This window comes from Lepidochelys kempii, chromosome 23 (genome assembly GCF_965140285.1).
Source record: "Lepidochelys kempii isolate rLepKem1 chromosome 23, rLepKem1.hap1, whole genome shotgun sequence".
In the NCBI taxonomy this organism is placed as follows: Eukaryota; Metazoa; Chordata; order Testudines; family Cheloniidae; genus Lepidochelys; species Lepidochelys kempii.
In genome coordinates this window covers 5833556-5846412 of record NC_136402.1, presented here as the reverse complement: position 1 = coordinate 5846412, position 12857 = coordinate 5833556, and the positions used below count along the sequence as shown (strand labels likewise).

Here is a 12857-nt window from a genome sequence, read left to right as displayed (position 1 = left end):
AGCAGTTTTGTATCATCCGCAAATTTTGCCACCTCACTGTTTACCCCTTTTCCCAGATCATCTATGACTATGTTGAATAGGGCTGGTCCCAGTACAGACCCCTGGGGGACACCACTAGTTACCTCTCTCCATTCTGAAAACTGGCCATTTATTCTTACCCCTTGTTCCCTATCTTTTAACCAGTTACTGATCCGTGAGAGGATCTTCCCTCTTATTCCATGACTGCCTACTTTGTTTAAGAGCCTTTGGTGAGAGACCTTGCCTGAGAACTCACCCGTCCTTACATCTCTCTTGCTATTGGGGCAGCCGAGCCCCCCAGCGCCCGTTAATCTTTACCTCCAATGCATGCAGCCACCCCTAATATGGCTCTCTGTGGCAGGACACATTCAGCTCCTCTGCTGGGGCATGTTTTCTACATCACAATATGGGGTGCACAGGCTCCAGGGACCATGCTCCCTAGCAGAGCTCCCCACTCTACCTTCCCCCTCCTCCTTGGTCTCCCCGCCCTCAGCAGCCATCCTCTCAGCATCTGCCCAGCCCCAGAGCAGCCCTGCTCCTCCGAGCCCCTTGGAAAACAGTAGCCAGTTTGGGGCAGCGGGGTCACACCAGGGCAGAGGGGGCAGGGCCGGGACATGTAGGGATGGGAGAGGCAAAGCCAGGGCTCCTGTTGGGGTCTTCTGGGCATATCGGGCTTCATAGCCAAGCAGCTGGGGGGCCCCCTCATTGTAGCTGGTAGAGGAGACTGAAGAGGGTCCCGCTGAGGGAGAGGAAAGTGGGCCCACAGCAGGCCAGGGCACTGAGTGTGTGGACGCTGGGATGCTGCTTCTGGCCCAAGTTCCTTCACTTGCTTGCGGGGGAAAGTTAGTGAGTCAGGCTGGTTTCTAGCAGGACGGGAGTCAAGATCCCCCCAGATCTCCAGGGAGTGCGAGAGGGAGTGGGGCCATGGAAACAGAAATCCCTTCCCACCAAGGAGGTCCCCAGCAGTGCAGGGCTGAGAAAGCTTCGCAGGGGGCCGTGCACATGCATCTCCCTCCCAGCCGCCGCCCAGAATAAAAGCGGGGAGACAAGGGGCTCACCCTCGATTGCTAGCCGGAAAGGAGATCTCTCCCAGAGCCACGCAGAGGAAAAGCCGATCAAACACACAACCGGCTGCTAGAGCAACAGTGCTGTTTATTAAACAGAAGGGAAAGGGGATAAGGGAGTGTTTCATTTTTTAATGAAAAATAACTCTCATAAACAAACCCTCAAATCTCATAACACCGAGAGAACAATCCCTCCCCCCCCGCAACATGTTGTAATAACAAAATCAGTTAAAACATGACGTAGCTGCGTATTTTAGAATTCAGTTCTTTTTCTGACATGATTTTAAAGTAAACCTCACATTTAAAAGTCCTCGTGATTCCTGTGATGCGTAAAACAAAACGAATAACACTTGGTCGGGAAAAGAAGTTTCAAACAAAACAAATCTACCAAAGACAAAAGCCTTGCACCCATCTACCCCGACGGATGCTGCCTCGTCTGCAAATGCTGAAAATTAAATCTCCGCATGAGTTAGCAGGCCAAGGGCAAAACTACGAAACTTCCGGTTCGTTGGCACTGGTTCTCTTCCGCCCGAAGTCAGGGAAACGGAAACCAGGCTGCTGTGGGGATTTAAAGAAACCAGGGCGACTTTCTGCGTGGCTGAGTCAAATCCACCCTGGACTTGAAACGCAAACTCGGAAACAAATGGTAGAAAATAGACTTCAGTTCCAAGCCCCTTCTGGTGGCTCCCTGGTGAAAGGTCCCAGGGTGGAGGTGGTTTCTTCCCCTGCCGTTCACCGTCTCACTATGAAGCCAGCCGAGTTGCGCCCGCCTTTGCAGTAGAGGGACTGCTTCTCTTGATTGTGCGGGCAGTATTTCAGCGTGTGGGCCCCATCGCCCGTGGCACCACACACCGGGCACACGTAGTTGCGCAGGATGGGACACAGCACGATGCCATCGGCTTGCTTCAGCAAGTGGGAGGAGTAGACCCTCTTGGACTCCCCGTTGTGTCTGCAGAAGTTGCATAGGAGTCTGCCGGGCGTCTGAGGGGTGGCCGCCCTGTTCTGCCCACTTTGCGGACAGCTGCTGCCATTGCTCCTGTTCCAGCCCGATGACTTCAGGCTCGAGGCATCCCCCGGAGGCATTTGAAGGGGGGTCCCTGGCAGGCAGAGATCTGCAGTCTCACAGGTTAGGAGGCTCCTGGACCCCCTTCTGTGCTCCTCAATGATTTCGCCAAGAACCTTTGACAGGTTCAGGTAGTCCCGCCACATGTTGAAGTCATGCGCGATCGTGACAGGTGGAGAAGCTGTCCCGGAAAGCCAGTCGGGAAGCATGGTGCTCATCAGAGAAGCCCCCTACTCTGCAAAAAGCTCCTCGACCCCTGCTCCTTTAATAGGCGTGGCCTGCAGTAGGCAGCATTGCCAGCAGGCTGCACTGTGCCCATCCAGTGCAAGGAGGTGGAGTCTCCAATTTAAAGGGCCGGAAATCAAAACAGAAAAGCATCCCACACCGGAGATTAATGAGCTAAATATCAAGCTTCAGCTATAGCAAATCTACTGGGCATCAGACGCACCCCTCTTCTAGAAAACTGAATTCCAGTTTCCCTCCCTTCTGCTCCAGAAGCTCACGTCCCACCCAGGGGCAGTCCGTTATTTTTTGCCAAGGTCCAAATTTCTTGGTCCAGGTATAGTCAAGATCCAGACTCCAGAGAAAATAATAAAAATAAACCAACAATAATAACTACCTGAAAGGGGGTTCCAAAGAGGATGGCTCTAGACTGTTCTCAATGGTAGCAGATGACAGAACGAGGAGTAATGGTCTCAAGTTGCAGTGGGGAAGGTTTAGATTGGATATTAGGAAAAACTTTTTCACTAAGAGGGTGGTGAAACACTGGAATGCGTTACCTAGGGAGGTGGTAGAATCTCCTTCCTTAGAGGTTTTTAAGGTCAGGCTTGACAAAGCCCTGGCTGGGATGATTTAACTGGGAATTGGTCCTGCTTTGAGCAGGGGGTTGGACTAGATGACCTTCTGGGGTCCCTTCCAACCCTGATAGTCTATGATTCTATGATTCTATGATCATCATAAGTAAATAAAAAGATCTCGAGGTCCATTCAAAAGTGTCTGCTGGTCCGGAGTTGACCTGGGGTTTGCCTATTGACTGCCCCTGGCCTCGGGTAACGCTGTCAGCGGCTACGATCGAATGTGGGATCCCTTGACCTTGATGTGGGAGCCTCTACTGCCTGAGCTAAAAGCCACCCCTCTCTTAGCGGCGGTTGAAGCAAGCTCATCCCTAGAGCCCTGCAAATCTGCGGATCGCCGCTTTATAGCCACAAGACTATGTCTGCGGGCTCCTGGCTTGGATGCAGAGCTACTCAGGGATCTACTCATCAATCTGTAGCTGGCCTAGCCACCACTTGAAGGGGGCGGAGTGCCACACTGAGCAGGCATGGCTTACGCTGGTGTCACGAAAACATCCACAAAAGTCTCAGATGTGGCTGCTTTTTATCTCACTCAGATTTAACCATCAAACCGAGTCTGAACAGCATTAGTTGAAAGCTTTTTAAAGACTTTTAAAAATGTTTAAAGAGGCCTTTTCTGCTCCAGCCTGTTAACACTTTTCTGTTTTCTTTTTAAAAAAAAAACCCAAACCCCACACACATATCTGCTAAAACCTGCCCTCATCAGTTGCAAAGATTGACAGAGATGCTAAAGGGAGGAGGGCCGTAAAAAGTAATGGACATGGTCACTTTCCCACCAGTCCCCTCCTTAAGGGAAACTGACCAGCATATCTGTACCAAAGTAGTTATTCCACTCTAGGTATTCCAGCATAACTCCAAGGCAGAGTAAATATTCTGGAATAAAGTCATAAGAACATAAGAAGGGCCATACTGGGTCAGACCAAGGTCCATCTAGTCCAGTATCCTGCCGTCCGACAGCGGCCAATGCCGGGTGCCCCAGAGGTAATGAACAGAACAGGTCATCGTCAAGTGACCCATCCCCTGTTACCCATTCCCAGCTTCTGGCAACCAGAGGCTAGGGACACCCTCCCTGCCAATACTGACTAATAACCATTGATGGGCCTATCCTCTATGACCGTATCTAGTTCTTTATTGAACCCTGTTATAGTCTTGGCCTTCACAACATCCTCTGGCAAGGAGTTCCACAGGTTGACTGTGTATTGTTTAAAGAAATACTTCCTTTTGTTTGTTTTAAACCTGCTGCCTATTAATTTCATTGGGTGACCCCCACTTCTTGTGTTATGAGAAGGAGTAAATAACACTTCTTTATTTACTTTCTCTACACCAGTCATGATTTTGTAGACCTCTGTCATATCCTCCCTTAATCGTCTCTTTTCCAAGCTGAGAAGTCCTAATCTTATTGTGACGAAGCGGGACTGTTCTTAATGTTTCCTCTGAATAGTGTGGGGGTGCCTCAGTTTCCCCTATGCAGTTCTTAAGTCTCTAGGTGGTAGGATAAGGGTGTATGATCATTGCAGAGCCCTAGAGGGCAGGTGTGTGCAGGGATCTGGATACAGAGAATGGCCAACACCCTGTTTCCTGGCAACTGATGGCTTGGCCCTTCCCCCCTGTAAGGTGAGAGCTAAAGGGGTTGGAGAACAAAGGAATCAGGTGACCTCCTGGGCCGGGAAAGGGACAAAGCCCAGGGGAGGAGGGGCTGGAGGGAGTTTCAGTTTGGGGCTGGCTGGGACATGGAGTGAAGTGCACACGTGGTTGTCTGGCTCACTGCCCCCCAAAATGGACCCAGCTGAGGGGTCCTGTTCTCTGCACCTACAAGCTCTGGTTTAGACCATGTTCCTGTGGTCTAATAAACCTCTGTTTTACTGGCTGGCTGAGAGTCACGTCTGACTGCGAAGTTGGGGGGCAGGACCCTCTGGCTTCTCCAGGACCCCGCCTGAGCGGACTCGCTGGGGGAAGCGCACGGAGGGGCAGAGGATGCTGAATGCTCCGAGGTCAGACCCAGGAAGGTGGAAGCTGTGTGAGCTGTGTGTCCTGAAGACAGTCTGCTAACAGAAAGGAGACTTCCCCAGAGTCCTGCCTGGCTTCGTAGGGAGCAGTTCCAGAGCATTGCCCGGGGACTCCGTGACACTTATTAATCTCTTTTCATACAGAATCTTTTCCATACCTCTCATCATTTTTGTTGCCCTTTTCTGAACCTTTCCCAATTCCAGTATATCTTTTTTGAGATGGGGCGACCAGGTCTGCACGCAGTATTCAAGATGTGGGTGTACCATGGATTTACATAGAGGCAATATGATGTTTTCTGTCTTATTATTAGGGCCCGACCAAACTTACAGTCCATTTTGGTCAATTTCATGGTCATAGGATTTTAAAAATGGTAAATTTCCTGATTTCAGCTACTTAAAGCTGAAATCTCAGGATGTTGTAATTGTAGGTGTCTAGACACAAAAAGGAGTCTTGGGGGGTTGCAGGGTTATTTTAGGGGTTGTGCTACTGGTACCCTTACTTCTGCACTGTCTTCAGAGCTGGTCAGCTGTAAAACAGTGGCTGCCGGCCAGGAGCTCAGCTCTGCAGGCAGGGCAGAAGTAAAGGTGGAAATACTCCTAAAGTAAACTTGCGACCCCCCCCCCCCCCCGCAACTCTCTTTGGGTCAAGACCCTGACTTTGAGAAACGCTGGATCTCCCCCGTGAAATCTGTACAGTACAGGGTAAAAGCACACAAAAGTCCAGATTTCACGGGGGGAGACCAGATTTCATGGACCGTGACATGTTTTTCATGGCCATGAATTTGGTAGGGCCTTACATATTATCTACCCCTTTCTTAATAATTCCCAACATTCTGTTAACTTTTTTGACTGCCACTGCACAATGACTCCAAGGTCTCTTTCTTGAGCGGTAACAGCTAATTTAGACCCCATCGTTTTGCATGAATAGTTGGGATTATGTTTTCCAATGTGCCTTACTTTGCATTTATCAACATTGAATTTCATCTGCCATTTTGTTACCCAGTTTGGTGAGATTTCTTTGCAGTCTGCTTGGGACTTAACTATTTTGAGAAGTTTTGTATCATCTGCAAATTTTGCCACCTCCCTGTTTCTCAGTTGATTTTGGAATAGAGTATGCATACAAGGAGTTATTCCGGAACGCCTGAGTTATCCTGGAATTTCTATTGAGTGAAATAGTTATTCATAGAATCATAGAATATCAGGGTTGGAAGGGACCTCAGGAGGTCATCTAGTCCAACCCCCTGCTCAAAGCAGGACCAATCCCCAATTTTTGCCCCAGATCCCTAAATGGCCCCCTCAAGGGTTGAACTCACAATCCATAGTTTAGGAGGCCAAAGCTCAAACCACTGAGCTATCTCTCTCTCTCCCCCCCCCACCCCGGGGGGGGGGAATATTTATTTATGTTGGAATAAAGTGATTTTTTGTTGTTGAATAGACTGTTTGGAGGGGGCATATTACAGAATACCTGAGTTATACCAGAATTCCCCATGTGGACAATGCCTAGGAAAAGACAGGGAAATTAAATGCAAAAAAGCTCCAGAACGAATGCAGGTTAAAATATCAAGCAATCAATATTAGGACATTTGAGCAATTAAGGTTAAACCTTAAATTTAGCCAGCTCGCATGATGTGTCGTCTTGTTTTCCTCATTCAAGAGAAACTGTCCTGACCAGCTCATTAAAATGCTAACCTTGCCAAGGAAAACCAGAATAGAAAAAAACACTTTTGCAGACTCACAGCTGGGCCAAGTTAGCCTCTGTCGAGGCACCTCACATTCTGGAATAGTCCAGTTTGGGGCTCAATCCTGCAAACCCACATGTATGCAACATTCTGTCCAGGAGGAGCCCCATTGACTTCAGAGCAAAGTGCGGCACCCGGACCTTGGATTGGTTGGCATTTCAAGGGTGTCTTGCATTTAATTTCCCTGGTGCTGCCCTCTCAGTGCTCCCTCTGCTCTACCCTGGCCTCATCCTGGTCTGCTCTATCTCCAGTGTCAGTTCTTTGGGTCAGAGACCTTTTGTTACCCTGTGCAGATCAAGTGCAATGGGGCCCCCATCTCAGTGGGGGCCTTAGGCACGACCCTAACAAGCCTGATTAATAATAACCTGCTTTCGGCATTGTTTTGGGGCCTCTGGTGTTTTTCTGTTTATGTGTCTATTGCACCTGCCCCCCCCCCCCCCGTGCCGGTGCCGCTCTGTCTGGAACAAGTTGGAAGTTTGTATCTTTCCCTGGCACCTCCCCTCCCACAGAGCTCTAGGGAGGTAAGTTACAGGCCCCTGACTGCTGCGTGAAACTGACCAGAGCAGCTGTTCTCAACCTTTCCAGATGACTATACCCCTTTCAGGCACCTGATTTGTCTGGCGTACCCGCAAGTTTCACCTCACTTAAAAACGACCTGCTTACAAAAGCAGACATCAAAATACAAAAGTGTCCCAGCGCGCTATTCCTGACCTGCTGCTTCCTTTCTCGTTGTGTCCGTATGACGTTTTAGTTTGCACCGACTTCGCTCGTGCTGTTTACGTAGCCTGCCTGTTGTAAAACCAGGCAAATGTCTAGATGAGTTGATGTACCCCCGGAAGACCTCTGCGTATCCCCCTGGTGGAGAACCACTGGACCAGAGCCAGGAGACGCAGACAGTTCAGGGCTGGAGCTGCAGAGTGAGCAAGGGCTGACATGCCTGGTCCGTCTGGGTGGGTGGGGTGAAGCTCAAAGTGTAAACAAGCCAGACAAAAAGCCCCCTGTGACAAAGTGGGGATTTTCTGTGATATGTTTATGACGCCGATGTGTGCCTCAGTTTCCCCCTAAACTTCACATTGTTACCCAGTGGAGGGCAAAGGGCTAAGTCTGCTTTTTGGAGGGCAGGTCAGGACACGAGGTGAGGAGGGGGCACACTCATGGGGTTCCTCCACCAGATCGCTTAAAAGCCACAGATCCCGTGGAGTTGTGACACACACAACCCCCCCCAGTCACTTGATTTTTGACTGTGAGGCTGGATCAGGGCCAGTGAAAACACAGGGCGGGGGCTGAGAGGGGGTGTCTCATGGTTGGATTCTCCCCTGAAAATCCACCGGGAATTCCCCTGCTGCTGGGGTGGGGGGGCAGGAGGGGGATAGAGCACCCCTGTCCTTGGCTTCCCTGCCACAGGCATCTGTAGGGTCCCGCATTTCAGGGCGGGGCCCAGTGGGGCGTTCTAACCCCAGGAGATTGCTTGAGGAGCCCTGAAGGGACTACCCCCTGCCCAGACCCGGCTGGTATGGATGCAGATGGGATCCAAGGGTTGCGTCCGATTATAGGGGACTGGCACCTATGCACTGGGGGGACTGTGCCAGGGCTGGGCCATGCTGGGGGCAGCGTTGCAGCGGGCAAAGCTCTTTAAAGGCCTTTGTGAGGGTCTGAGGCTCGAAGAGAGACAGCAGAAGGCGGATCTTGCAGACTGGGCAGAAAAGGGAGCGAGGCTGAGCCATTTGGGGAAGAGGCGCGACCAGACACGCACGATCGGAGGCAGGCCTTAGAAAGGGTGATGCCGCCACAGGAGACTGACCAGAGGCAGAACCAAGTGCCAGCCCCAAAGCCGTGCCCAGTGGAGCAGCCCTGGCAGGGCAGGTGGGCGTCCCAGCAGACAGAGGCCAGAATGGCCGAGCGAGAGAGTTTGGGGCCCTCTCCCCGGGGAAGAGGGGGACAGGAGAGCACCCACAGCCCCCTGAACCCCAGCCGGACCGAGCTCACTGCTCCCACAGGTGCAGCTTGAGAGAGAAGTGCTGTCCGTGGGCCCAAGCAGCTTGCAGACCCCGGTGCAGGAGCAAGGGCGCAAACTGGAAAGGCGCTAAGCGTTGCTGCCAGAGTTGAACCAGCCCCAAAGTGCGGAGGGGGAGGTTTCCGGGGTGCAGAATAAAGGGGCTCTGAGTCACGCTGCGGTTGCGACCCAAATGAGGGGCTATGTAGGAACATTTGTGGGGGCGGGCTGGGGCATGCCAGCTGTGGCTGAGGTTTCTGAGCCTAGAGCGGCGGGCAGCTGGGAAACGGGCGGACGACAATGCGCGCAGCCGGCCGGGTTCCAAGAGGAAACCCAAGGGGAGCCGTTCCTGGATGGGCCCCTGGAGGGGGCTCCCCAGAGATGGGAAGGGGGAACCCCCAGCAGCAGAGATCTAGATGCTCTGACTGCCAGGGGACACGAAGGGGCAGAATGCCCAGGGCTCAGGGACCAGGGGGCTGGCAATGGCTCACAGCTGTTCAGTTACTGCCAGCCCAGGCAAAGGGGCAGCCGGCACCCCGAATCACTGGAGCTAACAGGGAGGCAGTTCCCCAGGAGGGGCCACAATCTGCAGGATGCTGAGTTCAGTCCTCAGCCGACCGTGACTATCTCCCGCTGCTTGCTATTTCACAGGTTCAGGGAATTTAAGGCCGGAAGGAGTCATCCTGTCCACTAGGCTGACCTCCTGTCTAGCCCAGGCTCGCATCTAGACGTTCACCCGCTCGCTCCCCCGTATGCCGAGCTCAACGACCCTAATTAGACGCCAGCGTTTGGGTCCTCGGCAGGCTAAACTCTTGTGTGCCACGTGCAGGGACCGGAACAGACCCGAGACCTGCCCAGATCCATGCCCCACCCTGCCGGAGAAGGGGAAAAACCCCAAAGTCCCTGCCGATCTGGGGGAAAATTCCCTCCCCACCCCAAACCCAGCAAATCAGTCGGGCCCTGAGAACAAGCTGCAGCAGTCAAGCCGCCAGAGAGGGGGTTCTCTGGACCACCTGCAAGCAGTGAGGAGTAAAGGGGGTTGGGAGTCATTTCAAGAGTGGAAGGACAGCCTGGAGGTGGGGAAACTGAGGCACAGCTGGGTGTTGCTGTAGCCAGAAGTGGGGAAACTGAGGCAGTTGAGTACTGCCCCACGTGGCTCCTCCCAGAGGGTGAGATGAGCACAAAGTCAGTGTAAGCAGCCAGGAGGCTGCTGCCTATAACAGAGGAACCTTTCCAGAGGGCAACCATGGATCTCATGGGACCCCCTTAGTAAGGGACCCCAAATCACTTCCCACCATGGGTGGGATGGAGAGCGGAATTTGGCCCCAGGGGTGTCAAATATTCACCCTTGGGTGTGAAAACAGATTCCTCAGACACCCTCAGCCCAGGAGTGGGGCCACCTCCCTGGGAAGGATGGGGGCGGGGCCCTGGATCCAGGACCTGACCAGCTCTGCAGCGGGCCAGGCCTCTCCTAACCACCCTGACCAATCCAGGGGGTGCATCCCCATCCCCAAGTGGGGAAGCCCAGTGCCCAGTCGGTGTGGCTGGCGCCCTAAGGCACCAGCCATCGTCGCACTTCATGATCCATAGCAGACGAACACGGGTGGAGGGGTTTGCAGGGTCAGATCACAGTTCAAACCCAGAGGCTTGGGGGTAAAAGGGGCACATGGGTTGCGTGAGAACACCCTATGTGTCACCCATCCAGTGCGAGCCACAGGGGGAAATCACCTACGCTGGAACTGAAAGGATGGTCTGGTGAGTAAGGTACCACCCTGGGACCCGACAAACCAGTGCTCAAGGCCCTGCTCTGCTATAGATGCCCTCTGTGACTGTGAGCAAGTCATTGCCGTGCTGTGCCTCAGTTTCCCCATCAATATGATGGGGATAATGGCCTTGTCTCACAGAGGGTATGTGTGGCTAAGTACCTTAGAGTCTTACAGATTGTGAGCTGCCCAAATACTATGGTGATGGCCAGATAAGCACCCGAGATAGGAAGGAACCTCTCTGTAATGACTGATGGATGTGGTCAGCTGGTTGGGGTGTATGGTATGACGTTTGAAAGAGGTGTTAGGATCTTCTGGGGTATCCCTCAGCTGACCCTCTTCAGAGGGGGAAGAGATGGGGCAGTTTGGGGAATGGATCTGGGTCCAGTTGGGAATTCCTGTTTGCTTTAGGAATCACAGCCCTCCGGGGGACTGGACCCTCTGGGAAGCTGATATCACGCCATCAAGGGGCTATCAAGGCTGATGGGACAACAGGGTTGTGCTGTCTCGGGGCCAGGAAGGAAGGGGTTAAGAAGCCCCTTTGCAAAGCTGGTGTTCCTCACTTTAGCGGCCAGGTGGTCCCCCAGGAGTCACACTGCAAACCGGTCTGAGCCCAGGAGGGGGCCTTCAGAGCCCCAGGTGGCACCACAGCCAGGGCCGGCTAGCAAGGACTTTGGATCTGATGATGCCAGTGACTGGCCACTAGGGTGCTCCACCAGTGATGGTTGTTACTTTGTTAGATGGCTCCGTTTCCTGGCCAGCTGCTTTCAAAGCAAGTCACCTGGCCCTGACCCCAGCCCCGGACCCAGCATCAAGGGGCCAGATTTGGCCTTTGCCCAGTGGCCGACTCTCAGCAAACCCTGATGAGTCGGATCTCACAGGATCATAGAAATCTGGGGCTGGAAAGGAGCTTGAGAGGTCACCTCGTCCAGCCCCCTGCACCGAGGCCAAACCAAGCCCACCTAGACCAGCCCTGACAGGGGTCTGTCCAGCCTGGTCTTAAAAACCTGCAGTGACGGGGATCCACCCTGCCTCCCGTTCCAGAGCTGAACTCCCCTTCTAAAGTGTGTCCTCAGAGCCAGCTTCACTCTTCCTTGCTGCAGAGTAAGCCCATCGCCTCTTGTCCTACCTGCAGTGGACATGGAGAAGAATCAATCTCCGTCCTCTTTGTAGCCGCCCTGAACGTATTTGATGACTGTTCTCAGCCCCCCCCCCCCCCCCCGGCTTCTTTTCTCAAGTTTTCAACCTTTCCTCACTGCTCAGGTTTTCTCTTGGATCATTTGTGTTGCTCTCTCTCCAATTCATCCACATGAAGGGCGGCGCCCAGATTTGGACCCAGCGCCCCCGCTGAGGCCTCACCAGTGGCGAGTAGAGCGGGACAATTATCTCCCGGGCCTGACAATACCACACTCCTGTGAATACACCCAGAATGATGCTCAGCCTTGTTAGCCGCTGCTTCACAGGGTTGATTCGTTCAATTTATGATCTGCTAGAACCCCCCAGGACCCTTTACAGCAGTACGATCGCCTAGCCAGTTAGTCCCCATTTGGTGGCTATGCATTTGATTTTTCCTTCCTAAGTAATTGAAACATGGGCACAAGTGTCTGTTTAGGGTTACCACCTGGCCAATATTTGACTGGTCTGGTTGGGTTTTTTATGGATTTGCCAGTTGCCAGAAAAAATAATTTGATCTGCAGCGTTGTTTTTTTTTAACGTGGGTCTAAAGATTTGCATTATTATCCCAAGACAAGGGGATTAGCTAATCTTAACAGTTGCTGTGTCCAGCTAAAGATGCTAAGACGTTGCCGTTCAAAATAAGACACTGCTGGAAACTACAAAATCAAAGGGCAAATACAAATTCAAGAGATGGACTCAATGCGTTTTCTTTATGTATAAAATTCCAAATAGGACTGGTGATTAATCGCAGTTAACTCAGGTGATTAACTCGAAAAATTAATTGCGATTAAAAAATTTAATCGCAATTAATCACAGTTTTAATCGCACTGTTAAACAACAGAATACCAATTGAAATGTATTAAATATTTTTGGATGTTTGTCTACATTTTCAAATATATTGATTTCAATTACAACACGGAACACAAAGTGTCCAGTGCTCACGTTATATTATTATTTTGATTACAAATATTTGCACTGTAAAAATTATAAACAAAATAGTATTTTTCAGTTCACCTCATACAAGTACTGAAGTGCAATCTCTGTATCGTGACAGTGCAATTTACAAATGCAGATTTTTTTTGTTACATAACTGCACTCAAAAACAAAACAATGTAAATCTTTAGAGCCTACAAGTCTACTCAGTCCTACTTGTTGTTCAGTCAATTGCTAAGACAAACAAG

At 51.7% G+C, this 12857-nt stretch overlaps 1 protein-coding gene across 1 annotated transcript; it reads right to left on the bottom strand.

Moving 5' to 3' along the window:
- Positions 1 to 1194: 1194 nt before the first annotated feature.
- On the bottom strand, positions 1195 to 2792 carry NANOS2 (nanos C2HC-type zinc finger 2). Its single transcript, XM_073321872.2, has one exon. The coding sequence runs from the start codon at positions 2361 to 2363 to the stop codon at positions 1815 to 1817; it is 549 nt and encodes a 182-aa protein (XP_073177973.1). The 5' UTR covers positions 2364 to 2792; the 3' UTR covers positions 1195 to 1814.
- Positions 2793 to 12857: the final 10065 nt, after the last annotated feature.